This window comes from Raphanus sativus, chromosome 4 (genome assembly GCF_000801105.2).
Source record: "Raphanus sativus cultivar WK10039 chromosome 4, ASM80110v3, whole genome shotgun sequence".
Lineage (NCBI taxonomy): Eukaryota > Viridiplantae > Streptophyta > Magnoliopsida > Brassicales > Brassicaceae > Raphanus > Raphanus sativus.
In genome coordinates, this window is record NC_079514.1 from 4,533,714 (window position 1) to 4,560,257 (window position 26,544).

Here is a 26,544-nt window from a genome sequence, read left to right on the forward strand (position 1 = left end):
GCTTGTACCTGGTTGATGAAGCTTGTGGTCTCAAGGCATTGGTTATCATCATTGGCTCTCATCTTCCAAGCTTGACCACATACTCTCATTATCAGGTCAAGTTTGAGGAGGGGTGTTAACATGAGAAGCCAATGTCCATTCTTCTTATGCAAGGGAAGTACCTAAAACTATACTTATTATTGTTTGAATAGGTTTGCCCCTTGAGAATTGATGCATGTGTTTGTGCATTGTTTGAATCAGGTACCTATTGAGCTCATGAACAAGGCAGGCTTGGACTCAACCCATGATGAAGGCAAGAAGCCAAAAGAAAGGGGGAGACAAGCTCTGACCACAAGAAGAAGCTCAAAGGTGTGATGAGTGTGAAGCAAGGAAGGCATTGGTGCCTGCTTGCCATTGAAGAAAGGCCATGATCCAGAGTCTAAGGAGTCCATGAAAGTCATCTTAGGCTCCTTAGACTCACTGGCCAATCCCTAGGATGAGAGTAGTTGCACTCTTTTTCCCTAAGTGATGGTTTTATCCCATGAGGTTTTCCACACTTAGGTTTTTAATGAGGCAAGTGCTCTCAGTTCCAAACTTGTCCAAAGATCTCCTATGGTCAAGCTTGAGGGGGAGTGTTGAAATAAATAAAGGAATAACCAGAAGAAGAAGCTGGTTGATGATCAAAGTGGAGTTCAACAAGAGAAGCCAATTTGATTCTGTTTCGTACAGACTTGCTTCACAAGCTACCACTTGACCTAACCTGACTTTCAAGGCAAGGAATGAGTTGTGGAGGAGCTTTTGGACGTGGCTAAGCTGCAGATACATAAGAATAATCAGTTTGAATTCAAATGGAAGGATCTGGTTTGAATTAAGAAAGAAAGATCACATGTGATGCATAAGGAGAAGAGCAGACCTGTCACTTTCACACAAGCAGGCTGTGCCCACCTCTCTCCTGTCCCTTTCTACTCTTCCTGCACATCCAGACCTTGGCTGTATCTCCTTTGGCTTCATCTCATTCCCCATAATAATATTTGTTTAGTCATTCCCTTGTTTAATCATTGTTTATTGTAAGTGTTTGTCTATTTAAAGACTTCACCACCTCTTGTAACATTTATCAAGTATTAATACAAGTTTCTTTCAGTCTAATTTCGTGGCTCTCTCTCCCTTGCTTGTGTCTAAACAATATTCACAATGTAAGGAGTTTAGAGTTATGGTTTAGAGGCTGCCTTAACTCTCTTTCTCTTAAGGCAGCCTAATACTTGTAAAACTCACTCTAAACTCTTCTTTATCTTCTCTTAAGCTCTAGATTACTGATTCTAATTCCCATTCTCCTTAAGTGAACAAACTGAAAGTGTTGTGTGACTTCTCATGGAATAGATTCAAACTAGAGATTGATTGCCACACATAACCAGTTTACTATCTAGGATCTTGGTTATAGTGTAGGCTGCTTTCATATAACCAGTGTTCTCTCTATGACATTTGGTTGTGTGTTAAGCTATGTTTAAGAGGATTCAACCACCAGTTGGTTGTCTCTTCCTTTGAATGGTGAGTTCATGTTGTATGGTTGAAGGGAATTCAGTTACAAATTAACTGAATACTCTCTTGACATGAGACAAACACTCATGAATTCCAACAAGTTATACATATACGTAGATGCATGCATAAATTTAAAAAAACAATTATTTGGCTAGTACTAGTCCTGGAAGAATGCTGGAAAATTACATGACTGTATAAAACTCGTGCTGAAAGATAACCACCAAACAACGTATTATTATGGAATATATAGCCTTAATCGATATTTATTTGAATGTTGAGCTAGAAAACTAACAGCCGAGCAATGGTTTAATTTATTGGTCATGCCAAAAGAACAAATCACCAATAAGTTTAGCTCAGATATTTTATTTCATTTGGTTTAACGAAAAAGACAACTCACTTAAATGGTAAGATAATAATATAAACCAAGGTTTGGCATAAAAGTTTGACACAAATATAATACACGCCAAGAGTGTATACCACACAAATTATCGAATCTTTTCCATTTAAAAAAACTTTATAGAAATACCTGAGACCATCAATATGCAATGTTCTTTTCTCTTTTAGACCACGAAAACGACAGCGTCCCCAACCTATAAACATTAAAACCCTTACACATTGAACCCTCTATATATAGTGTGCATCATTGGCTTCGTAGTCAAATTCATATCGAAGAAAACTCAATTAGAACTAACAAGAGTTGAAGATCTCCTCTCGTTTACTACTTCAGTTTTTTCGATATTAACATTCAAAAGTAGAAAGATAATCGAGAATTCATTTGCAAAACAATCATAATGGCTCTAAACGTATTGGCCTTTACATTTGGAATCATGGGTAAGCATCTAAGCTTTCATCAACAACATCAAATTTATACAAAACTATATACGACACTCTCCATGTTAAAATATACGTACATCTTCATTTTTACTCATGGTATCTTTAATGTATATTATGCAGGCAACATCATATCATTTATCGTTTTCTTGGCGCCAGTGTAAGCATCATCGATCTCAAACACTCACTTTCTTATTTGTTTTTACTTAAGCGAACTTCTTACGAAAATATTTCGGATGTTATTTTTTCATGTACGCGAAGGCCAACGTTTGTTAGGATCTGCCAGAAAAAATCTATAGAAGGCTTTCAATCACTTCCCTATGTGTCAGCGCTCTTTAGCGCGATGCTATGGATTTACTACGCTCTGCAGAAAGATGGATCAGGCTTCCTTCTGATTACCATAAATGCCGTTGGATGCTTCATCGAAACCATCTACATCATCCTCTTTATAATCTATGCTAACAAGAAAGCTAGAGTACGTGTAAACTAATATCATTTCTCTCTTGGTATGTTAAAAATGCACTTAAATAAAAATCGGTTAGCTGATGATATAAACAACCCTGTAGATATCAACATTGAAGGTTCTTGGACTCTTGAATTTCTTGGGTTTTGCCGCTATTATTCTTGTCTGTGAGCTCTTGACCAAAAAGTCGAACCGTGAGAAAGTCCTTGGAGGGATTTGCGTCGGATTTTCCGTTTGCGTCTTCGCAGCTCCTTTGAGCATCATGGTACGTACGTCTATACTTGCTACATAAACCTATACTACACTCTAAAGAGCCATACTATAATCCTATATATGAAGAATATAATACTCTAAAGAAACCTTTAGTCTCCAGCATTCTTTTTCTTTTTATGGTATTAGCATCTCTTTATGTTTGCGTATATTATATCGTTTAAAATGTGAAAAGTAAAAAAAATGATGCAGAGAGTGGTGATACGAACAAAGAGTGTGGAGTTTATGCCCTTCTCTCTATCATTGTTTCTTACACTCAGCGCCATTACGTGGCTCTTCTACGGTCTTGCTATTAAAGACTTCTACGTTGCGGTGAGTCTTTTTCTTATGATATATTAAATCTTTTATAAGCATATAATATCATATATTATTATGGCTGGTGCATGTTTAAAGGGAAAGACTTTCCACAACCTTTTGTCTCTTTTCCCCTTATTCCTTCTATATAAGACCGGCGAATATATCATTTGAGCCGTACGCTTGTTTTGCTTTATGCTTACAATCATATATTATATGATTGCGTCAGAGAAACCAAGAGTACAATTATATATATTTATTTTCATTAATTCTACGGAAACTAATTGGATTTGTACTGTTCTCAACAAATGATTAATGGGAGACTACTGATGTGATTATTACTATTGTTTATTGAAGCTTCCAAATATATTGGGTGCATTTCTCGGAGCAGTTCAAATGATTCTATACATCATATTCAAGTACTACAAGGCTCCAAAAACTGATGACACAGAGAAACCCAAAACGGTGACGGATCACTCCATAGACATGGTCAAGCTTGCATCAGCAACTCCAGTTTCCGTTGATTTGATGGTTCATCCCCAAGCTAATGATGGTGATTTAGAGGGTCAGATGGAAAAGAATGTGACAAACCAAATCCAAACCTAAGTAGTTTTTTTTATATTAATGTTGTACTGTTGAGTTGTGTTTCACTAGATTGTACTCTGTTGTCTTGTATTTTTCCTTACCATATTATTTCGAAACATCTCGAAATTGTATTTTATCCTTTCAAAAGTATTTTTTATAAAATAGTTCTGATGTTCTCTACCCACAAATACTTGAATGGCTAACGAAAATTAAAATCAAAAAGTACGCGCGTAAAATAAACTACCCTAACCTTTGAGCTTTATATATTTTCGTTAGAGAAGGCTATCGTTACGGCCTAATTACTTCTTAAATAGCCCAAAACTATGCCATTTGTAATGGCTTTCCTAGAAGAATCTGAAACGTTACAAGTAGATATGCAAAGAAGACCTGATTAGACAGAAGGTCGTGTTATGTGTTTTGAACTTCTGAGGTTTTCAAAATTTTCAATGCATGAATTTTAGGTCCAGTTAGTAAAGTCCTGCCATCTGTAACCACGAGTTATGACTAAAATGATATTTGTGTGTCCATCACAACATCAAATCGCAAAGGACATTCGCACGCAAAAAAAATTAGAATTTTCAGCAAACACTGAATTGCAAAGGACATTCGCTATTCCTCTGCCTCCTCTACCGTTGATGTTCTGAAACAGAGGGTCGTCTCTGATTGGCCCAAAGGTTTCAACTTTCGCTTTTCCCTCCTCATTCTTTGTACTTTGACTTGCATCATGTTTGAATACTCTGTTTTTGTGTTTTTCTTTTTAGGCAAAACTCTTGTACCAAAAGGGATAAACAAGGTTAAGCTGATCAGCTCGGGTAAGATCTTGGAGAACCGTTGCTCAGTGTAAACTGTAAAGCACCATTTGGAGAGATTGCTGGTGGTGTAACACAGCCTTCTCAATCAAAAACTACATGACTCCAATTTCTTGTGGTTCACGTTTTGTAAGAGTCATTAACTCCAACCTTCTTTTTGTTGTTTCTATTTAAACCAATGAGAAAAAACTAAAGTTATGATAGTCTTCACAGGAAACTTGTTGTTTTTGTGAGTCTCTTTGGCTCTGAAGAGGGAGTCCATAGAACAACAACTCAAGAAACTTCAGATGTTAATGTTTTAAGTTGATGTGAACTCTAGCCGCAAATGAACTCAAATTTTGCATTATTAGATAGAGTAACTCCAACCGTAAACTAAAACCAATTACAACTGTTACACTAATCTACAACATCCATCCAACCTTATGCAGATCATGGAGCTCCAAATCAAATAGAGATACCTTTTCATAAGTTAACCTCAAATAATTATATGCAAGTTCAATGCCTAACGTCTCCAGCTCGAGCCTTTAGAGTCCTCCAGCTTTCTGATCTTATTCAACAACTCTTCGATCGTGTTTGACGCCTCCTGCAATGAAAAATGAGCTTACAAAAATGAATAATCAAAACGAGCTATAATAGAGAAAGGTTTGTTCAGTGAACGAGGAAGAACCTCTAGCTTCCTTCTCAGACTTTCTTCCTCTCCATCACGCCTATCTCTTTCCTCTGTGAATATCTCAACTAGATTCTCTTGCTCTTTGCTCATTTCTTCTATCTTTTCCCTTGCTAGATTAACCTGAATCAACCACGGAGGATTCCATCACAAGAGAGTTAAGAAAAAAAGATGTCAGAGAGTATGAACCATACCTCGTCTTCAAGTGCCTTGCTTCGCTCTTTCTCACGTCTCAGCTCCTCTTGCAAATACTGAGAGTACCAATGAAAAAAATAAATAAAAGATTTTGTTACAAACGGAAAGCTTTTGAGAGTTTTTGGTTGGGAGTGTTTACCATTGAACTATCTTTCCCTGACACACCATTGTCCCCTCTATGATGACTAGGATATGAGCTTGAGTGGAACTTATCAGAAGCTCGAGTTTTGGCGCCTGATGGAGCAAATCCCTCAGGATCATTCTCTGGTGATGTGTCTACAATCCGATTAAAGAAAACATTTTAAATGTTTGTTAATCTCATTGAAAACTAGTTTTGACACTGTACCTCTGTGACTATATCCGTTTCCAGGCTTGTATCGCCTTGGTGCATAGCCAATTTTGTGACAGTTAGTGCTCCTGATAATAAGAAAAAAAGGAAGTGAAACAACATAAGCCATGACACAAAACATCCAAGCCAAATGCTTAAGAAAACATGAGAAGAGAATCAGACCAATAAATCTTCTGCATTTGAACTAGACGTGTTTCGAGCCTAGAGAGAACTGTTGTACGCTCAAACCCTTGCTTATCATGAGCAGGCTCAACAAAATTAGCTTCCAGAACACCTATTAGTAACAGAAGTAACTAGCATTACATCTTTTATGTTACAATAAGCAAATAAAGTAATACAAACTTCCAGATCAAGCAACTACCTATGACCCCACGACCATCACTGCCTGCTGCATTCCATATCCTCCAAAATGGCTGATGAAAAAAAATAAATGAGAATATGAAGTCTAGTAGTAAAGGCCACCTAGTATCATGTTAAGAAGAAGGAGACCTTGATGAGTCGGTTTTTGTGGTAGACATTAAAGCCTTGGACATCAACATGATGTTTTGCGTCCTTCACGAATCCGAGAACTACAACGGCAGACATCTAACAAAAGAGAAGTAACCAGCTTTAAAATTGGATCCTTGCTAGCAGTAAATAGAATTATGAAAAAAGGCTGGTTAAGTTAAAGTTGTTTGAAAACATACATTTGAATCCTTAACATATGAATCGGCACCATACTGAGGTCGATATGTGATCTGCTCAGTCTGCATCATATCATTCACTATGTTGTGGTGCTCAACATCTTTCCCTCGTAGTATGATACGAAATGCTGGTGGGATTCTTAGGTAGAGGATTGATACATAACTCTGGGAACCACGTTGTAAAGATGTGATAAAATGAATTTGTAAAATATACACAAAAATGAAAAATAAATGAATGTGTATATATATATATATATACCCTTAGTGAGTGTTTGAAGGTTAGGAAGTGCCTAGAATTAGGAAACTGAGCAGCCATTTTGATGTTTTTCTCATCCCGATTGACACCTCTAAGTTGGATATCCTGAAGATACAACAAATATGTTATGCATAAAAGCTCTGTGTAATCTCAAACAATAATAATCCGCATACACTTAGCAGCAAAAAACACATACATGTGGATCAGCATCAAAATCAAGTTCCAGCAACCCATGGTCATCTTCCCATAGGTTATATATGATTATTCTTGTCCCACAATCTTTCATTAGACCAAACTACAACAAATTAAGCAACACATTAGTGATAACATCAGCTCAGAGAGACAGTAAAAAGGGGTAGTAGTGACACATTAGTATGAATAGGTGAATGAGAAACTGCACTGAACAAAGGCAAAGTATGTTTACCTGGCGAAGGAGATCCTCTTCACTAGAGAAGGGAGACCATTGAATTATTGTTTTCACATTCTTATCCCAATCACTAAGGGATGACCTCACTATTTTACTCCATTCATGGTCTCTTTTTTCGTAGTCAAGCTGGTCGTCACAAGAGAATATAAAGAGATAAGATGGATACAAATATTCATCTAAATTTGAAAAAAAATAGATCTTTTATGGCAGCAGATATGTATCAGAGGCAAAGTTAAGTCACAGCAATGAAACATACAATCAAACAAAGAAAGATTTACCATGGGTACAACAATGTCCTCCTTTCCTGTGCTCCTCAGAAACGTATATGATAGAAGCCCTATGCTCTGTGTAGAGCTGAAACCAACATCAAGTTAAGAAAAAAAAATAACTATAACAGAAAAATATAAGCCGAAAGGAGGTAACAAAAATTGGTAAATAAAAAAAAACTAACCTCTTTCCATCTTTTCCAGGACAGCGTGAGAATACAATGACATCAGCTCCAAGTCTCATTGTACTCGTCTTAAAACCATTGCCATCTATAAACCAGTAAATGAATCAAGCGTCTTTCCTCAAAACATATAATAAGGAAAAGAATAAATTACATTGTCCAATGGTGTTTGCAAGTTTGCTTTTGGCAGAGTATCCTAGAGACATGCATTGTCGCATTTTCTCAGGATCCATCCCACCTCCATTATCTGTACATGAGGATCGGACAGTGGACAAAAAAGTGCAACAGTTTAAGACAATTAAAACAGGGGAGATTCTCTGAGATATATGCTAAAAATTAAATGTATACCTTCAATTAATAACATCCTGTTTCCTTCCTTCTTGTTTTCAAGCATGTCAACGTTAACATAAGTAGCCCCACTGGCAACCTGATATATCAATGAAGAGCCCATTAGTATACAAAAGCAGAAGCTAATTCTAAATTATTAGTTAGGAAACTAAACACACCTCATCCAAAGCATTGTCCAAAAGCTCTGCAAAAGCTGCACGAGAGACCAAATTAAAAAAAAGACAGATTCGCTTACCAAAAATTAGAGACAAGCTAGCTCCATTGAATCAAGGTTGATAAATAATAAATAAATAAATAAAATACCTCCAAGAGCCCATTTGTGACTGGTAGCATTAGAATGAAGAAACTTGGGATGGACTCTTACATGATCAAATCCACCTGCAACACAAACACATAGTTGGAACATGTATCAACCCAAAGTCACAGATTACTGTAAGAGAAACAAGTTAGGACGACACCAAGAAGTTCTGCTCTGTGTTTACCTGAAGAAAGATCCCAATTACCACCAGGCGCTCCTTCATAATCCCCTGCTTTCCAAAACTGCTTGCAACTGCCAACTCTACCGGACGGCATATTCGAGAAGACATTATTGCTGCATGGATCTGCCGTAAAAGCATGCGTCAAATTCACCGGAGGAGGAATGGACTGGTCAAATCCTTCCGGCAACACGACTGCTAACTCACCTTCCACCATTGTTGTTGTTGTCTTCTTCGCATTGTTTTTGTCCAGTGCAGCAGAGGAAGTAGTATCTCTCCCTCTCTTGGCACCGACGACGGGGTTTACGGAATTGTACCTTCGTTCGGCAACATGTTCCTCGACGTCGGAGTCATCATCGCTGCTGCATAGATCGATAAGAGTTACAGTGTCGTCTCGCGGAATGTACGGGGGTATAGTCTCTTGCTTCACTTCGTTATCCATCGATATAGAAAAGGGGTAGATGAATGGGGCTTGAACAAGAAAACTACTGCCACTCGCCTCCGGTGAAGAGACGCGAGCGGAGACTTATGAATTATGAAGCGGCGGACATAACTAAAAAAAAGAACGAAAGAAACTGTAAAGAAAGGGTTTTACTTTGACCTTCCACGTGTGTTATTTTTACTTGTTTCATTAATGTTTTCTTGTCGGCTACTTTGACTTGTTTAGTCTTTATCGTACATGACGTGGAAAAAAATAAGAATCGTAATTGTCACACTCATTTAATAGTGCCTTTTTCACATACTTTATACTGTACAATTTGACCTCTCAGTACAGAAAAATCAGACATAAATGTGCACATTCGATCATAATGAAACAGAAGTAGCTAAAAAAAAAAAAAAAAAAAAAAAAAAGTAGCTTGATGATGCCGTCAAGGTAAATTCAATCTACTCAACAAACTAACTTTGGAGAGCACCAGTCCAAATAAGCAGATTCATTGAAGCAATAATGAAACAGACGAAAACTCAACTATAGATGGGCCCTATATCTTTGGATTCATTTTGGGCTTCATGTAAATTTTAATTATAGGCGATTTGCTTATGACTTTTTTTCGTCAAGTGGGTACTAACTTTTTTTCTAGACTTAAAAAATATAAAACATGGTTTATGACTTTTAGCTATGATCAAATGCTTGTGCTTATGGGTTTATGAATATTATTGTCTGTTTCGTCAGATAATTGATGGTTGATTGATTCGGTAGGATATTTGCTTTGAATCCTAAAATAAATAAATTCAAGCACATCAAATGTTTTGAAATTTTCTTAACATGGAGACATTCTTTATCCTCACAAAAGTTGGAAATTCGATTTGAACAAACAATAGCGTAACATTTGTGTTCCCAGATGGAAAAGATGCGTGGAAACTAAGGAAATACAACAACAACAACAACAACAACAAGTCACTTCCGACCACACAACTCATCAGTCATCAATCATCATCATATATATGATCATATCTTTCCCCAAACCACATTCTTTTTTTTTTGTATAAACAAAACAAAAGTAAAACGTAAGATTAGTCAAGATGGGACCACTACCAACTCCATTACAATACCAGTCAAGCTTTCTTCCTTTTTTTTTTTCTTGTGTCAGTGAGAGTGAGCCTCGTGTCCCTCCTGTATACACAATTCCAAACCAATGAACAAATTAGTTTACTAATATACTTGTTATACCGCTACTGGTCGCTAAGTTATAAAATTAGGCGGCCTACATTTCTAAGGATAATAATTTAATTTTGCGTTGTAAAAACATTGTCCCTTTTTTATTTTCAAGATTTGAACTTTTGAAGTTAAAGTATAAAAAATCAAAATTATTACCCGGTGGGGGAAAATGGAGTTAAGGATCTTGGGTTTGGTGGGCTTTGACTGTTGGTGAGAGAAGACGCCGTGTTTCTTGAACTGTTCTCTCACCAAACTGTTGTAGATGAAAGCAGCTCCATGGAACTGAGGCAGAACCAACCAAGCGACGAACACAAGTTTGACCGAGTACCAAATAGGAATCCACTCAAGAAGAGATTGTAGAATCAGCTCCGTGAGCGTCAGGAACGAGTATATGATCCAGTAGGATAGCCACTGTTCATCGTCTACTTTCGTTGCGGTCTCCATAGCTACCACCGATGCGTACCTGATACATATATCAATTTAAAGTTTAACCTAAAGTTTTTTATTTTCTTCTTATTTAACAAAACAAAATAGATTAAGGAAAACTTACAGTGGATATACTAACATCACCACAGGCCTGCAAATACATATCAAATCATATTAGAGATCAAAAGCCTATAATTTTCAACAGCAGAAGTACAGATAGAAATTTATATAAATGAATGGTTGGATGAAGAATATAATACCCAGCGCCTGTATGAAGAGCAGTGAGTAAAGTCCAGAACTTGGTCATTTTTCTCTTATAAAATAAAATAAAATTCAGAAGCTACTAAAATCTGGAAGAGTGAGAGAAACAGAGAGACAACTCTGCGAAATTGTTGAGGCTCTGTTTAAGGAAGAAGCCCAATTTATAGAAAAGCCACTTGGAGAGATGTGCCGGTTTGCTACAGTTGGTTCACACCTTTTTCGTTGGCACCTACAAAATGGTTTACGGTTTACAAAGCAGAAAAGAACATAAACGCTCATGCCATGTCGGTCGGTTTACAATTAATCCGGTCTGGAAGCGAATCCAAGTAAGCCTGGTTTGAATCGGTTTACATAAGATTAGTGTCAACGTGGCGAGAGAACAGAGGGAGACAATATTCTAACCTGACAGGACCGACCTAAAAGCAGAAGGTCGGTCGGTGATTGCTAGCGTCATTGCGTTTTCGATAAGCTTTCTTGTTTATTTATCGTTTCTTAATATAAAATATGAAAAAACTCGTGTCATTCGTAGGATAGTTCAAATTTAACGAGAAAAGCTACTGGTCATGGAAGATTATTCCCCAGCTTCACAACTTCAGAGAAATGCTTCTTTTTATCAGTCTTATCAAAAAGTAAAGTCCAAATATTCAGGCAAAAAGCATATGACATAAAGAGAGACCCAACAAGCTAAAACAAAAACTTTCATGTAAAACATAAAAAAAAATAGATTCATCAAAAAAAAAAAGGTGAATATCTAGGAAGATAGTCTAATTCATCCTCTGAGCAGCTTCTTTGGCTAGAACCCTCTCCTTAGCCTTAGTCTTGGCCTGTGATTTGGATCCCATTATCCCACCTCCCCACTTCTTCCGGTTCTCTTCATACTTGTCGTTGAAATTTGCCTATAATCCAACCATGCAAACCGTTAAGAATTCAACTTAGGGAAACTAAAACACGTGTAGCTACTGAAGATGAACAAAGCATCTCTCACCTTAATGGCCTCAAGGACTTTGCTGAACTCCATCTTGTCTTCGTTCTTCACTGTTGTCAAACACAAGCAAGCTGCTGTTTTTTGGTGGACAATCTGCAAACAAGTTGTCACGAACCTAATGAGATTACAAATCACAATACACGTTTTTCTCCTTGAGATATAATTGAGTAAACAACCTTACCGCTCCCAATCTTGATTTCCCCTTGATAATGCAGTAAGGAACTTCCATTTTCCTGCAGAGTGCAGGCAGCCAGACAACCAACTCAATCGGGTCCACATCATGAGCAATCACCACAAGTTGCGCCTTGTTCTGTAATCATTAAACAAAAAAAGATAAGTTGCAGAGAAGATTAATCACTAGAGGGTGACAATTGAATTAGTTCTGAAAGGGAACAGACCTGCTCAATGAGGTATGTAACATGGTTAAGACCATACTTCACAACGATTGGCTTCTTCGATTCAGCAGGCTTTCCCTCGGCTTCAGACTGAGCCTTCTTGAGAAGACGTTCCTTCTTGGCTGCCTTGTCCTCAGGCCTATACTTGAGGAGAATCTTCAAGAGAGAAGTTGCTGCAATTATAACAGACATTGCGTTGAAAAGCAGAAAGAGGGTGATTAAAACAGAGCAACAATAAAAGGGAAAGAATGAATGAAGACCTAAGTTCTTGTCAAGGGTCTTGGTGAACTGGTTGAGTGCTGGTGGGACCTTAAGCCTCTGCTTAAGAATACGCTTCTGCCTCTGGAGGCGGATGGACTTTGGCCATTTGATGTATCTCGTGAGATCCTTCTTCGGTGGCAATGCACCCCCGATTCCAAACTGTTTTGGACGCCTCTCAAAAAGTGGGTTTGTTACTTTCTCCTGAAACCAAGAAGATGTTTAGAACTAAAGCAGAGGTACAGAGAAAAGCAAACACATTTTATAGAAGGTAATCAAATCACATACCGGCTTCTTCTTGGTAACCGCTTTGACTCCTTTCTTTGGGGCCTAAACCAATTAAAGTACATTTTTTTTAGAGTGCGAAAGCATGTTAAACGGTCAACAACCACAAGATAAGAGATAAGTATAACCAAAAAAAAAAAGTATGACAAATAAACAAGTGGGTATTTAACTGATGCTTCTATAGCAAGCATGAATTGTAACAGATAAATAGACTACTAAAGAATCATCTTACACGGAACTATGCTAGCTACACTGAGACATATAATACCATATTTTAAAACATATCCTTTTACCAACCACAAGTGCAGAAACTTAGGAATCAGGCTAATATATCTCGAATCTAAAAGAATCCAGTAACGCAATAGATTCACCAAAATGGAGCTAAGTAGAGTGAATTAACAATGGATTGGCTAATGAATAACTTTTAAGAACAATGTAATGAACTCGAAGAAGAAAGTATACCATTTTCAATTTCCGCAGCAACTGTTTGTTCCTGAGACAGGGAGGGAAGAAACTGAAACCGTAGAGAGTAGCTAACGAAAGAGAAAGACACAATCGAGCTTTTAGGGTTTCTCGTTACGTGAGTGGTTCAGATGGGCCTTTTGTTGGGCTTAGCTATAAACCCAACCACTTTTTATAGCACAACTAGTAACACATTCTGTCTTTAATATTACATGGTGATTTTTCCGTGCTCATGCACGGATATAAATATTTATAAAGTAGATATAATATAATAATTGATTGCTATTTACTTTTAGTTTTAAATTAACATATATTAATAATACTGTATTATGTTAATTAGATATATTATATCTAGTCGGTTTTGTTGTTTTATAGTCGATTTAGTTATGATTTCAGTATATTGGATTACATATATTTTTCTGAATTCAACTATAATATTTTTTATTCTAAAAATATTTAAATTTTGATTAATTTTCTTATTAACATTTAGGCTGGTTGTTGTCTTAAATATGTAATTATATTTTAGGAAGATTATTATAACTTAAGATATATTGTGCTTGGAATGAAACAAAAAATAAACTAAAGTGTTTGATAAAAATTATGTAAAATAAATATAACGATAATATTCTGAAGTCTCATGCATTATATATAATTTTACAAAAAAACTAAATTGTTACAGTTAGTTAATATTTTATTTTTCATTTGTTAATGGTTTTTGAGTCATCCTCTAATTTATATTTATAAAATAAATTTTATTATTATAAAATTATATTTTCTTATTATAGTTAAATCTATGATTTTAGATATAAGTTGGATTAGTCGAGTAATTCATGTTGTGAGTATATTAACTTACATATATTCTTTCAAATTCAAGCTGAAGTATAATTTTTTATTATAATTAAGTAAAGTCAAATTAATTTATTTATCATTTAACTGTGAATGTATTTCATAATATATACCAAATTAAATATTGATTTTTAAAAATATATTAGAAAAGGATGATATATAGAAAGTTACTTCTCATACTTTTTTTGGAAGCTCGTGAACTCATATCAATATTTATAATAAACAAAAAATATTTTTATAAATAATATTACAAATATTTTTTTCAAGAAATATTATTTATTTTAAAACATAATATTAAACAATACAAAATAATAGAAATATTTTGATATATCTATCTAATGTCTTAAATGATTACATAAAATAATTAAGTAACATAAACTGGTATATATTTAATTGACTAAAATAGTTTATAATTAGTATTATTGAAATTTTTTGTTAATTTTTAATATATTTAGTTGATTTGTAATATCATTCAATTCCAGAAAATATCTATAAAATTATTTTACTTATATAATATGATTTATCAAATACAATCACATTTTTTACTGTTTATTTTAAGAGAGAATAAAAACTATCATTTTAACAATTAAATAATTATAAAATATTTTAAATAACACAAAAATATATACTTTAACTATGTAGATTATATTATATTTTATTATTACAATTATATGTTTTCCTAATCTTAAATTTGCTTTTAAATTTTATGTTATTATGTTTGTGGAGTTTAATATAAACATAATCCAAATACCAAAGTAAATATGAATTCTTATTTTTAGATTATATAAAATAAATTTTAGTTTATCTCTCATAAATCTAAGACATATAATTATTTAGATTTTATAAGATATTTTAATTATTGTAAATATTGATACGTGTTAATGAGTTTCCAAAATGTATCAATTACTTATGTATGTAACTCAATATATGAAATATTTTAATTATTGTATATTATATACTAAAAAGTGGTCAAACTAATTTCATGTCTTCTGATTATGGTTATATGAAAAAGTTACACTAACATAAAAACATTGAATTTAAAAGAAAATTTAATATTAAGAAACATACAATTTTAATAATGATAAAATATAATATATTTATCTTGTTAAAGTATATAGTGTGATTTAAAAATATTTTATAAGTATTAGATCAAAAGATGTTTATTATTAACTTTATTTTTCGTTATATCTCTTAAAAATAAGCAGGAAAAATTGCGATTGTATCTGAGAAGTCATATTATATAAGTAAAATATAATTTATAGATATTTTTGTTGTAATTGAACGATATTATAGTAACCAAAATATACGAAATACGAATAGCACTTCAATAATACTAATTATATAAGTAAAATATAATTTATAGATATTTTTGTTGTAATTGAAAGATATTATAGTAACCAAAATATAAGAAATACAATAGCATTTCAATAATACTAATTATAAATGATTTTAGTCAATATATCAGTTTATGTTACTTAATTATTTTATGTAATCATCTAAAAATAGATAGATATACAAAAATTATTTCTATTACTTTGAAAAATATAAAGAAAGTATTTTATTAGTGTATTTTATGTTATTTTAAAAATATTTTTAATGCACTATTACTATTTTTCGAACTTTCCTTTTTAATGAAATCATATTATTTATACATATATTTTCGTTTTTAAATTCACTTTATAGCCTTTATAAATATTTCCTTTTTATTATATATGTTATTTGGAAAAATTTACAAAGGAATTTAAATAAAAAATCAATTATAGTATTTAAATATTATATTTTTGATTCATTAAGGGTATCAATGTAATCAACCACCGTGAGAATTAACGTGAGCACGACACATAGGAAACTGACTTCTCAAATAATATTATAGAGATGTCCGAAAATAGTGAAATCCTTATTAGCTTTCTAAACTACTAGTAAAATCTTCTTTTCAAAGAATGTCACTAGAGGACGAGGAGAACGAATAAGTCGGGAAAGTGGGATCTCGTCAACAAGAGAACTGGGAAAATATCTTGGAATGCCAATTCTTCATAAGAGAATAAATAAAGACACTTTTGAGGAGGTACTGGAGAAAGTTGCTTCAAGATTATCAGGTTGGAAGAAGCAAACCTTGAGTCTTGCAGGAAGGATAACTCTGACGAAGGCGGTTTTATCATCAATACCGGTGCATTCGATGAGTACTATTTGCCTGCCTATGAGCACTCTTGAGAAACTGGATAGCCTATCAAGAAGCTTCGTGTGGGGAAATGGACAACATCTGGTCGCGTGGGATAAGATTTGTAAAGCTAAATCTGAAGGTGGACTGGGGATAAGAGTATCACGCCATATGAATAAAGCTTTGATAGCTAAGGTAGGATGGCACCTGCTAAAAGAGAAGGAGAGTCTATGGGCTAAGGTGTTGCGATGCAAATATGCAGTGGGAGATATCCACGACGTATCTTGGATGATAGCGGGTAAGAAGGCTTCATCTACATGGAGGGGTATCGTAACATGGATCAGGGAAGTGATTCTTGAGGGATATACTTGGGTTATTGGGAATGGAAGAGAGATTCGTTTTTGGACGGATAGGTGGTTCTCAAACCAAGCCCTCGAAGGAGTGGTTATCGCTGGTCTTCCAGAAAGGTATGAGGACATAACAGCTCGAGAGTTGTGGGTGGAAGGAGAAGGTTGGGACCTCACGAGGATTTCTCCCTTTATCACAAATAAAACACGTCTTGAACTTGCGACATTGGTGGTGGATACGTTTACCGGAGCAAAGGATCGCTTAGCTTGGGGAGAGACGTCTAATGGAAGGTTTACAGTTAAGTCTGCATACAACCTGATTACACGTGATAATACTTCGAAACCACAGATGGGGAGTTTCTTTAGAAGTATGTGGCGAGTGGAAGCTCCCGAGAGAGTAAGGATGTTTCTCTGGTTGGTTGGTAACCAAGCAATAATGATGAACGCAGAGAGGTATAGACGACATCTGAGCGGGACTGATGTGTGTCAAGTTTGCAAAGGAGGAATCGAAACGATCTTACATGTACTCAGAGATTGCCCAGCGATGACAGGTATATGGCTTAGATTTATACCTGATACGAAGAGACAGTTGTTCTTCTCGAAGTCTCTGTTTGAGTGGCTCTATTGGAACCTGAGTGATACTGAAATCAGGAGTGGGGTGCCGTGGTCAACAATATTTTCTATAACCGTTTGGTGGGCGTGGAAGTGGAGATATGGGAATATTTTCGGAGATAACCGGCTCTGGGGAGATAGAGTTCAATTCCTAAGAAATTTTGCTAAAGAAGTAATGGTAGCAAAGCTGGCAAACAAGACGAGTATTGTGACTGGTAGCAGGGTCGAAATACTTGTAGGATGGAGACCTCCTAGAGTTGGGTGGACGAAGATGAATACAGATGGAGCATCTCATGGGAATCCGGGACCGGCGACGGCAGGGGGGATGATGAGGAATGAAGACGGAGAGTGGTGTGGGGGCTTTGCGGTGAACATAGGAAGCTGCTCTGCTCAGTTAGCTGAGCTTTGGGGAGTATACTATGGTTTGTTGATTGCTTGGGAGAGAGGTATAAGAAGGCTGGAGTTGGAAGTTGATTCCAAAATGGTGGTTGAGTTTCTTACGACATGGATTGAGGATGAGCATCCGCTGTCTTTTTTGGTATGCCTGTGCCATGGCTTTTTGACAAGGGACTGGTTGGTCCGTATCGTTCATGTGTTCAGGGAAGCAAACCGTGTAGTAGATGGTTTGGCTAATATGGCTTTTTTCCGCTTGGATTTCAGAGCTTTGATGTTGCTCCTTTAGATATTGCTATGTTGTTGAACGAGGATGTTAATGGACCGTTAAGACCACGACAAACTCGTATGTAGATTTAAAGTTTGATTCATAATAAAGATTGGGAGATTTCTCCCATTTTAATACCAAAGAAAAAACTTGTCAAATCAAATCAAATATCCCAGCCCTGTATATAGTTTTACTTTTACGGTTTTGGCCAAAATACATCAAGCCTTGATGAGATTCTTGAATAATAATATAGAACTAAGACCATTTTTGTTTTATTGAATTTAAAAGCATATTCATTCTCAAAACAAAATTCAGGTAGGAATCAAAGTATTGATCTGCCCGTTCATGGAGAGTTGATCAACAAAGCCGTTGATCAACACAACCAAAACCCATAAGAAAATAACAATCACACTAACACAGACAATACTCCATCTATTCTTCTTCTCATGCTTCTTGTTCATCTTATTACTATTATCTCTAGCTTTCATCACATTCGAAGACCAACAAGTGGAATGAGAGAACGTTGTCGTTCTGGTCTCACCATCATCATCATCATCGTCAGAGTCGTGAAAGAGTTTTCTCCTATAGGGTGATCTCATCTCTGCCTCTAGACCTGCATCTTGATCGTGTTGAAGAGAGATCATCAGCTTCCTTGGAGAGCTTTCAACGAACTTAAGAGCTTCTTCCACGGTGATACACGAACCGGCGGATGTGTTTTTGCAGTCTTTCATGGCGGTCCATACTTTCTCAAGCTCACTCAACTTATGCTTCAGCCGTTCGTGTGGATTTTCCTCTCTTTCTTCCATTCCCTTTTTTAAGAAAAAAGAATCTTGACTATAGAATTTGAGTAGAACGAACACATAACTTAGTTTATAAAAGGGTGAAGATCTTGTAAGATCACACTAATTACCATTTTTTTTTTTCAAAGAATTTTAGTTCAAATTTTACTCTTACATTGGATTATACAATTTCAAAAATTTGAAACTGATAATTCAAAATATCAGTACGTAACTGAACAATATATTCTACAAGAAAGGAAAATCATAACTGAACATTTCTTTTACAATCATTTTAAGAAAAATTAAATCAGTAGGAAGGATTAAACGGTGTGTGTGTCCAACGACCTTTGAATCCGTGGAGTTATTTCTTTTGGTCAAAGTACATCAAGCCTTGATTAGATACTTTTCACTCATCACATTACAACTGGCTAAAAAGCTATAACTATGAATATGAGCCTGCCTCTCAATTGCTATGATGTGTGTATTACAATTCCAAATGTCATCTAGAGCATGGAAAAAAAAGAATGCGATCAAATTCCAAAAGGAAACTTTTAAAATAACAAGAGTTTATTGAGATATTAGCACTCCTCAGTATTTGTTGTTTGCATTCAAACATATACTGAGGAGTGCTAATACTGAGAGTGCAAACATTCTTCTATCACTCATAAATTAATCCTACCTATTATTATTTCCTCTCATAATCAAAGATCAAATGAGCCTATGTTGTTTTGTAAAACTGTATAACTAGAAGGCACAGTTCTGGGCTTGGGCCTAAATACAATTTCAGCTCAGTATTGTATTGACTTTGCTGACATGGCATACTTTCATCAGAGCTCGTTCTGTGATTGGCTCATAGATATCCATGTGACGCTATTTTCGCTCTCTCTCTCTCTCTCTCCCTTGACTTGAGCCTCTATATATCCTGCAATTTTTTTTCTCTTCGTGCCCAAACCAAAAAAGGAAGACAAATATAAAAAAAAGTCGTCAAAGAAAGAGCCATGGACGCCATCGATTCCGTCGTTGATCCTCTCAGAGACTTTGCAAAGGACAGCATTCGCCTCGTTAAGCGTTGTCACAAACCAGATCGCAAAGGTACTTTTTACATTCACTTCTATCTTCCTTGGAGAATTCGTGTCTTTTAGATAGATATGAATGCATGAGAGAGAGAGAGAGATCTGTATGTTTTCATCGGTCTGATCTGCTGGATTTTATCTTCGGATGGGAAGATCTGTATGTCGAACGGACAGATCCCGTGTTGTTATGTCTGAATCTGTGTGTGTTGGTTTGGTTTGGTTTGGTTTTGTAGAATTCACGAAAGTGGCGGTCCGTACAGCGATCGGGTTTGTAGTAATGGGATTCGTGGGATTCTTTGTGAAGCTCATTTTTATTCCCATCAACAACATCATCGTCGGTGCCACCTAGGTAATTCTTGTTATACCAATTTAAGTTTGTTAGGGATTAAATTTGCACATCTTATTTTGTATCCTGGAATTGAAGGTGGCTTTTTATGCAGTAGTCTATACACTATGAGTTTTTTTTTCCTTTAGTGTTTGTTGATACTCTTCTGAATTTGGTTGTCAAAAGAATAGACTTTGTGATTCGATTAAGAGCATTGCATTAGCATGCTAAGGGACTATGCGTATATGAATTGATATCTAACTCTCGTCTAGATATGTATCATTATTGTATTTGGGATATACTCTTATAATTTGTTTGGTTTGGCATGTTTGCAGATAACCAGCGAAGAAGAAGAAGAAGAAGAAGGGTAGAAACAGCTTTCTTGTTTCAAGAAAACAATTTCACAGTTTTTTGTTTTGTTCAGATACTCAGAAAGAGGAAACATATGTTAACCACACATTTGAGATCAGTTTCCAGTAATTGCATTCTATTTTATACGTTACTGTTTATTTCGCTATACCCTTAGAATTTGCCGTTAGATATGGTGACAAAACCCACAAAGATAATGAATCAATCAAGTTCAATTTTATTTTAGAGAAGTTTGCTATCCCTGTTTTATACTATTTCTGTTGGTTTCACTATTACTACTTTTCTGTCACATAATTGCAACCAAACATACAAGTAAAACCGGTAGATAATATACACACTTCATTCCTAGAACGTTGTCTTGATCTGATTTCACCAGATCCTTGATTACGACGAAGACTCGTTATTAGTACTACTACCCTTAGCCTTTACATTACCAAGAGTTTTGCATCTCTGATTCACCACCGAAAACCCCACTTACAAGAGTTATGGAAACAACCAGTCTCGTTCACCCTATCAACATCAAAATGATAACACGTTTGAATATTTTGACCAATATCTTTACCACTCCACTGACATGACCTGTACTAAACTTTGTAATAATGATGTTTGGTAAAACCCTAACTGACAAAGCAAATGACTTGCCAACAAGAGCAAGAGGAAGAAGAGAATCTTGAAACAAAAGCAATCCTTGTTATTCACTCGATGATGACACAAATATAAAATCATTTAAAAACCAAAAGACCACTCACAAAACTCATTTGAAGACCTCTGATGATATTGAAAGAAAAAGAGAATAGAGTAGTAATAATGCCTCCACAACTTCATCAATCTCCACTTCCTATTCTCAACCCTCTACTTAGATCCTCACCTCCTTCCTCCCCTAAACACCAGAGAGAATCAAAGATCACCATGCCAAAATTCGCTGTTCGTAAACTCGTACCTCTTCTCATCTTCATTCTTTCAAGCCTCTATGTTCTTCGACTCCTCCGGATCTCTTTAAAGTCTTCATCCTCTACTTCTCGTTCCCTCTCTTCCACCACATTTCGGTCCTCATTCAGTCAGCGGATCAGTGCTAATGCGAGCCAGAGCGCTCTCACCGAAAAGGAACTCAAGCTCTTATCAGACACCGTTACTAGTAGATCACCTTGCAACGTCCTTGTTTTCGGGGTTGCAACTCAATACCTCACGTTATCTTCAATCAACACCAGAGGCATTACAGTCTTTCTGGAAGATGAACATTCAAAGACAAAAGCTGAAGTAAACCCCAACACCACGAGAATCTACAGCTTGAAGAACCATCGCATGGAAGTCAAGAACGCTTACAAACTGCTCCGACATGCCCGAGCTAACCCCGCATGCGCACCTAATATGAATTCTCTACATCAAGGCTCATCGGAATGCAAACTGAGACTGAAGGATTTGCCACAGGAAGTACACGATACCAGATGGGATGTGATAGTTGTTGATGGACCGCGTGGGGATGACTTAGAGGCGCCAGGTAGGATGGGGAGTATATACACTGCAGCTGTGTTAGCAAGAAAAGGAAGCAGTAACTCAACGACAGATGTTTTTGTGCATGATGTGCAAAGGACTGTTGAGAAGTGGCTCTCCTGGGAATTCTTGTGCCAGGAGAATCAGGTTTCAGCTAAAGGAAACTTGTGGAAGTTTCGGATCAAGGGTCGATCAAATGCATCTAGGTTTTGCTCACCAGAAACAGGCCTGATCAGATATTAGCAAAATCTTGCACATCTAGTTCAAGAGCAAGATTGTTGCTCCCCTCTCTCTCTTGTGTCGTAACAGTGTGTAGAAAAACGTAATTTCAATGTAGAATAGCTATCAGCGTATCAGAGATTTGTACAAATATAATTCCAACTATGTATGTCCACATATGTAGTTAATTGATACAGCTTGATGAAATGGCCACAATCTATGCACCAAACCCATTACAAATTGTTCTTCTATTGGACGAAGAACCCAAAGGAAGAGCAGAAAAGCCTTCTCTGGATATATTTGTATTACTGGATAAGCTTATATCCTTTTAAGATTCCAGTTCAGAAACAAAATTGTGTGCATTTCCTTACACTTCTTCAAGGGAGTATCCAGGATCACATATACCTCTAAAATTCTTTCAGAGCTCGACATGAAAACCAAGATACAATTGAGCAGCATCTCCAAGAAAGGATTGTAAACCTTCTACATGAATGATCCATGTATCATGTATGTATACAAACAAAACATCATATGTGAAGACAAAAACATTGTTATTTTGATAGCTGCAAGCCTACCACATCAACTTGATTACATAGTTTTCCTGCAAACATATTCTTGGATTGCAGAGATTTTTTATCTATCGAAGTACAAAGTAATGGATTTTTGTTTTTTATCATTTTCATGGAACAAACTACAAAGTTTTCTCTAATCATAACCATAGCGTGTGAGAAGCCAAAAGATAGCTAAAAATCTTTCTAAAAACATGCTACTCTCTCGGGTTTTGCACAAACACCACAAAACAGTGACCAAAAGTCTCTCCTCTCTTCAATTTGACATCTCTACTTCAGAGGACTTGTCTTGTTGGTTCTCATGTGAAATCATCGACGCAAGATCTTCAATTTTAACGGGAGAATGTCGTGCCATATATTGAAACATGATCTGCAAAATGGATCATAAAATGCTTTTGAGTTTCAGGTCATAAAATATGATTTCCCACCAAAAAACTTAGAATTTTATATGCAAAAAAGAAGAGAGTGCTAACCTTGGAATAGCTATCAGCAAATGCCCGAGCTCGGTTTGACACACTGATATATTGTAAATCTGCCTTCTCAAATTTACCATCCACACAGTTCAACCCTCCATCGCCTATGGCAAATCGAACAAGGCTTCCCGGAGAGAGTCCTGACTGTAATATCCAACATGGCCAAGAAGCACACAGTGAGAAAGCAAACTTTAAACTAAACAACATCACTAACCAGTATACTTTATAGACTCCAAATCGGTCTCCTAGTAGTACAACAAGAAGATTACTCTGATCCTACACTTCTCCTTGTCAACCTAATTCAAAAGGCTATACTGAAGATACCTGTTTTATAAAATCTGCATTCAAGCAATTAACTATGACGGGTGGATCATCTGACGTTACAATTTTCCCATCATCTTGCAACTCCAAGACGATCTGCACAGAGAGAATATATGTTAAAGACTCGTAAATAGGAGTATAGGACTAATGTAAGTGAAGTCCACTCACATGTTGTTGGTTTGGAACTTGTCCATTGTTGTCTGTATCAATGACATACTGACTACACCTCTCATCCTTCCATATCAACACCAGCGGAGTATTCCCAGTATGATAATGTGCATGCCTGCGACAAATTTACATGAACATAAGTAGATGTTGCCGCATAACAGTTGGCCAGAAACAAATAGGATTTCATATACATCATCGTGAAACATACTTTGTCAAAGAAGAGAGCCCTAGACGAATAAGTACGTTGTCAAAGACACATTTTTATCTACAAAGTTCATAAAATTTTGGTTACTGAAAGGAGCAAACTAAAATGGCATCCTAAAAGTAGGAGAGAGTGAAGTTATGCACTTACTTGTTATAGAAAAACAATCCGTCCTTGACATAAGGCGATGATCCCGTATAAGCTGAGTGAAGTCCGCTTTGGTCGCAGTTATAAAAAGGAACAACGCTGAACCTGAACTTGTGGTAAAAAGAAGGCGGATCACAAGCACCCGTCTCGTCAAGTTTTGACTGCAACCAAAAGAACCTGAACTCCGCTGTGCATTCGTAAAGCGAGTAACCCCTCCAACAAACCATATCAATCACGTAATACGTCTGATCCGCCTACATAAAACAATAACAGACCACTTCGTATATATGATCATGAACGGAGATAATCATAAACCAATAAAGGAAGAATCTTTTTTACCTCGTGAAATATACAATCAAGTATTGAATACGATTGTGCTGGACCGGAAACACCTTTCTTCCTAGCACCACCAGGCAACGCAGAAGGAAAAAGGTGCAAGACAGATCCATTACGTAACCTACTAACAGTTGTTCCATCTGCCGACACTACAAAACATCGCTTCCCAGCTGGTCTCGCTAACACATACCTTTTAGAAAAAAAAAACAAAAAAGTTATTAACTTTGTAATAACAAAACTAAATCGATCAAGAGGGGGCAGTGTACCAATCTCTGCTTAGATTCTCAGGAACGTCGATCATCCATTCGGGTAACATAAGCTGGCTCGCGAACCACTTGCGAGCCTCGGGTCCTCTCAGACTCGAAGCTTGACGGATGCTAAAGCTACTGGGTTCCGATTCGTGTCCGGTGGTGGTGTCGACGTCGGGCATGGTTCGGATAGTACTTCAGGGTCGACATCGGGGGAGGAGGAGGAGGATGATTGGAGGGAGATGACGGATGAGGCGAGGTTTCGAGCTCGCTGCTGGGCGTCGGAGCGGTGCTGAGACTGACGGAGGAGTGAAAGCTCTCTGCGTCTCTGTTGATCGGAGATAGGTCGTCGCTTGAAAGGACGGCGAAGATCATGCGGCGCCATTCTCGGAGGAAGAAAGTTTGTATCGAAGAAGGCTCGAAGCGGGTACCGAGTTCGGAAACCTCTTGTCGGATATTTTAATTGCTTGATTCTGGTTCTGTCCTAAAAGCCTCGCCGACTCGATGATATAACTGAACCAAACCGGTTTGATTTGGGATAATATAAACAAAAATGGTTTAGATTAAGCTCTGTTGTATCTTGGGCCGAAACTGGACGTTTAAAAAAAATATCGAATTAAAATATAAAATATTAATATTGAAATATAAAATCAAAATTTTTATTTTGAAATTAAAAATATCATATTTAAAATTATTAAAAATATTAAATAAGATTACAAATATATATATCTTAATTAAAGTTTAGAACCCCACTAAATGGTGTAACTTCTCCATCTCATTTCCTGACATCATCGAATCGAAAATGTCAGTTCTGGTAGCTCCGCTACCTTTCCCGTCGTCAGTTTCGAGATCCGCCTCAGACTTTGATAAGTTTCTTGGGCTTCCAACTTAAATTCAATTGGCAATTAGTGGTGTGACCCAAGTCTCTTATATATTATTTATGTCTCTCACATATATCCGATGTGGGATCTTCTCTCCAATACCCTCCCTCGAGATAATGGTGCGTATAACCATTAATCTCGCAGAATCCATCATACCCCTTCGAGATAATGTTCTTTTCTAGCTATTTCGAAGAACTAAGCCTTCTCTAGGCCATCAGCTAATGAGTTGATCGGACCACTGTCGGGCCGGATTAATGGGTCAAGGTATTGGGTCTGCTCTGATACCATGATAAGTTTCTTGGGTTTCCACTTAAAATCAATTGGCAATTAATGGTGTGATCCAAATCCTTTATATATTAATCATGTATCATTTATATTTTTAATGTGGGATCTTTATCCCAATATAAAGGCTATTGGAACATCAACACGACTAAATTCAAAAGGAATGTAATAAGATTCTATTTGTCAGAGATGTGGCTTGGCAGAAAAGACAATTGACCATTGTTTTTTCACTTGTCCAGATTCAATATGTATTTGGAGAATTTCAAATCTACCTTTAACAGCTCAATATTAACAAGTGATTCTATGGACAAAAAAATCGGGTTTCTTTTGCAACTTCAAGGCATACAATCTCTTTCTCTTTATTAACGGTTGTTACCTTTTTGGTTGCTATGGCGTATACGAAAAAGTAGAGATTTTCTGCTCGTTAGGATAATGTGTGTTAAAAAAAAAAAAGGAAACAAATAATGTCTCCAAATGTCACGTGGACAATGCTTGCGCTGACGTCATAGTAAGCACGACAAGTACAATTTCTTCTTTCCCCGCTTTATCATCATGGAAACGTCCCCCTTTTTTTCTTTTTAGATCTTCTAAAATTTGATTACAATACATAATCAATACTATTAAAATATGATCATAACCTATTGATACTAGGTGTTTAGTCCGTCATGCGAATATAATTATCTTAATAAGAT

At 36.2% G+C, this 26,544-nt stretch overlaps 7 protein-coding genes and 1 non-coding gene across 8 annotated transcripts; 3 read left to right on the forward strand and 5 right to left on the reverse strand.

Moving 5' to 3' along the window:
- Positions 1-2,146: 2,146 nt before the first annotated feature.
- On the forward strand, positions 2,147-4,117 carry LOC108852519 (bidirectional sugar transporter SWEET14). Its single transcript, XM_018626024.2, has 6 exons — positions 2,147-2,346; positions 2,470-2,506; positions 2,608-2,821; positions 2,913-3,074; positions 3,272-3,391; positions 3,731-4,117. Exons 1-6 carry the CDS (start codon positions 2,307-2,309, stop codon positions 3,977-3,979), a joined length of 822 nt encoding a protein of 273 aa, XP_018481526.1. The 5' UTR covers positions 2,147-2,306; the 3' UTR covers positions 3,980-4,117.
- Positions 4,118-5,097: 980 nt separating this feature from the next.
- Positions 5,098-9,196, reverse strand: LOC108850003 (protein MICRORCHIDIA 7). The gene is made up of 19 exons (XM_018623595.2): positions 8,623-9,196; positions 8,444-8,518; positions 8,299-8,333; positions 8,141-8,219; positions 7,947-8,039; positions 7,796-7,880; positions 7,623-7,698; positions 7,342-7,470; positions 7,114-7,212; positions 6,921-7,022; positions 6,665-6,826; positions 6,468-6,563; positions 6,340-6,391; positions 6,141-6,252; positions 5,976-6,046; positions 5,769-5,905; positions 5,629-5,685; positions 5,435-5,557; positions 5,098-5,350 (listed from the first exon to the last, which is right to left on the reverse strand). The coding sequence occupies exons 1-19, from the start codon at positions 9,056-9,058 to the stop codon at positions 5,270-5,272; spliced, it is 2,100 nt and encodes a 699-aa protein (XP_018479097.2). The 5' UTR covers positions 9,059-9,196; the 3' UTR covers positions 5,098-5,269.
- A 696-nt stretch (positions 9,197-9,892) lies between these two features.
- LOC108851572 (HVA22-like protein d) lies at positions 9,893-11,099 on the reverse strand. The gene is made up of 4 exons (XM_018625025.2): positions 10,960-11,099; positions 10,824-10,850; positions 10,430-10,736; positions 9,893-10,228 (listed from the first exon to the last, which is right to left on the reverse strand). Exons 1-4 carry the CDS (start codon positions 11,004-11,006, stop codon positions 10,202-10,204), a joined length of 408 nt encoding a protein of 135 aa, XP_018480527.1. The 5' UTR covers positions 11,007-11,099; the 3' UTR covers positions 9,893-10,201.
- Positions 11,100-11,551: 452 nt separating this feature from the next.
- LOC108853377 (60S ribosomal protein L7a-2) lies at positions 11,552-13,467 on the reverse strand. Its single transcript, XM_057006909.1, has 7 exons — positions 13,346-13,467; positions 12,887-12,928; positions 12,601-12,802; positions 12,344-12,513; positions 12,127-12,255; positions 11,946-12,038; positions 11,552-11,856 (listed from the first exon to the last, which is right to left on the reverse strand). The coding sequence occupies exons 1-7, from the start codon at positions 13,346-13,348 to the stop codon at positions 11,725-11,727; spliced, it is 771 nt and encodes a 256-aa protein (XP_056862889.1). The 5' UTR covers positions 13,349-13,467; the 3' UTR covers positions 11,552-11,724.
- Positions 13,468-18,280: 4,813 nt separating this feature from the next.
- On the reverse strand, positions 18,281-18,793 carry LOC108853386 (protein SINE4-like). Its single transcript, XM_018626803.2, has one exon. The coding sequence runs from the start codon at positions 18,773-18,775 to the stop codon at positions 18,281-18,283; it is 495 nt and encodes a 164-aa protein (XP_018482305.1). The 5' UTR covers positions 18,776-18,793.
- An 885-nt stretch (positions 18,794-19,678) lies between these two features.
- LOC108853387 (uncharacterized) lies at positions 19,679-20,648 on the forward strand. The gene is made up of 3 exons (XR_008944192.1): positions 19,679-19,840; positions 20,055-20,170; positions 20,482-20,648. It is a non-coding gene; the product is annotated as an uncharacterized LOC108853387 (transcript).
- Positions 20,649-21,270: 622 nt separating this feature from the next.
- On the forward strand, positions 21,271-22,249 carry LOC108853385 (probable methyltransferase At1g27930). The gene has a single exon (XM_018626802.2). It carries the CDS (start codon positions 21,287-21,289, stop codon positions 22,247-22,249), a length of 963 nt encoding a protein of 320 aa, XP_018482304.2. The 5' UTR covers positions 21,271-21,286.
- A 510-nt stretch (positions 22,250-22,759) lies between these two features.
- On the reverse strand, positions 22,760-25,163 carry LOC108853383 (uncharacterized). Its single transcript, XM_018626799.2, is given in 8 exon segments — positions 22,760-23,164; positions 23,268-23,411; positions 23,592-23,684; positions 23,757-23,871; positions 24,109-24,359; positions 24,445-24,631; positions 24,708-24,856; positions 24,859-25,163. Coding segments are annotated over 8 exon segments (1,269 nt in total). The 5' UTR covers positions 25,075-25,163; the 3' UTR covers positions 22,760-23,050.
- Between the last annotated feature and the right edge of the window lie 1,381 nt (positions 25,164-26,544).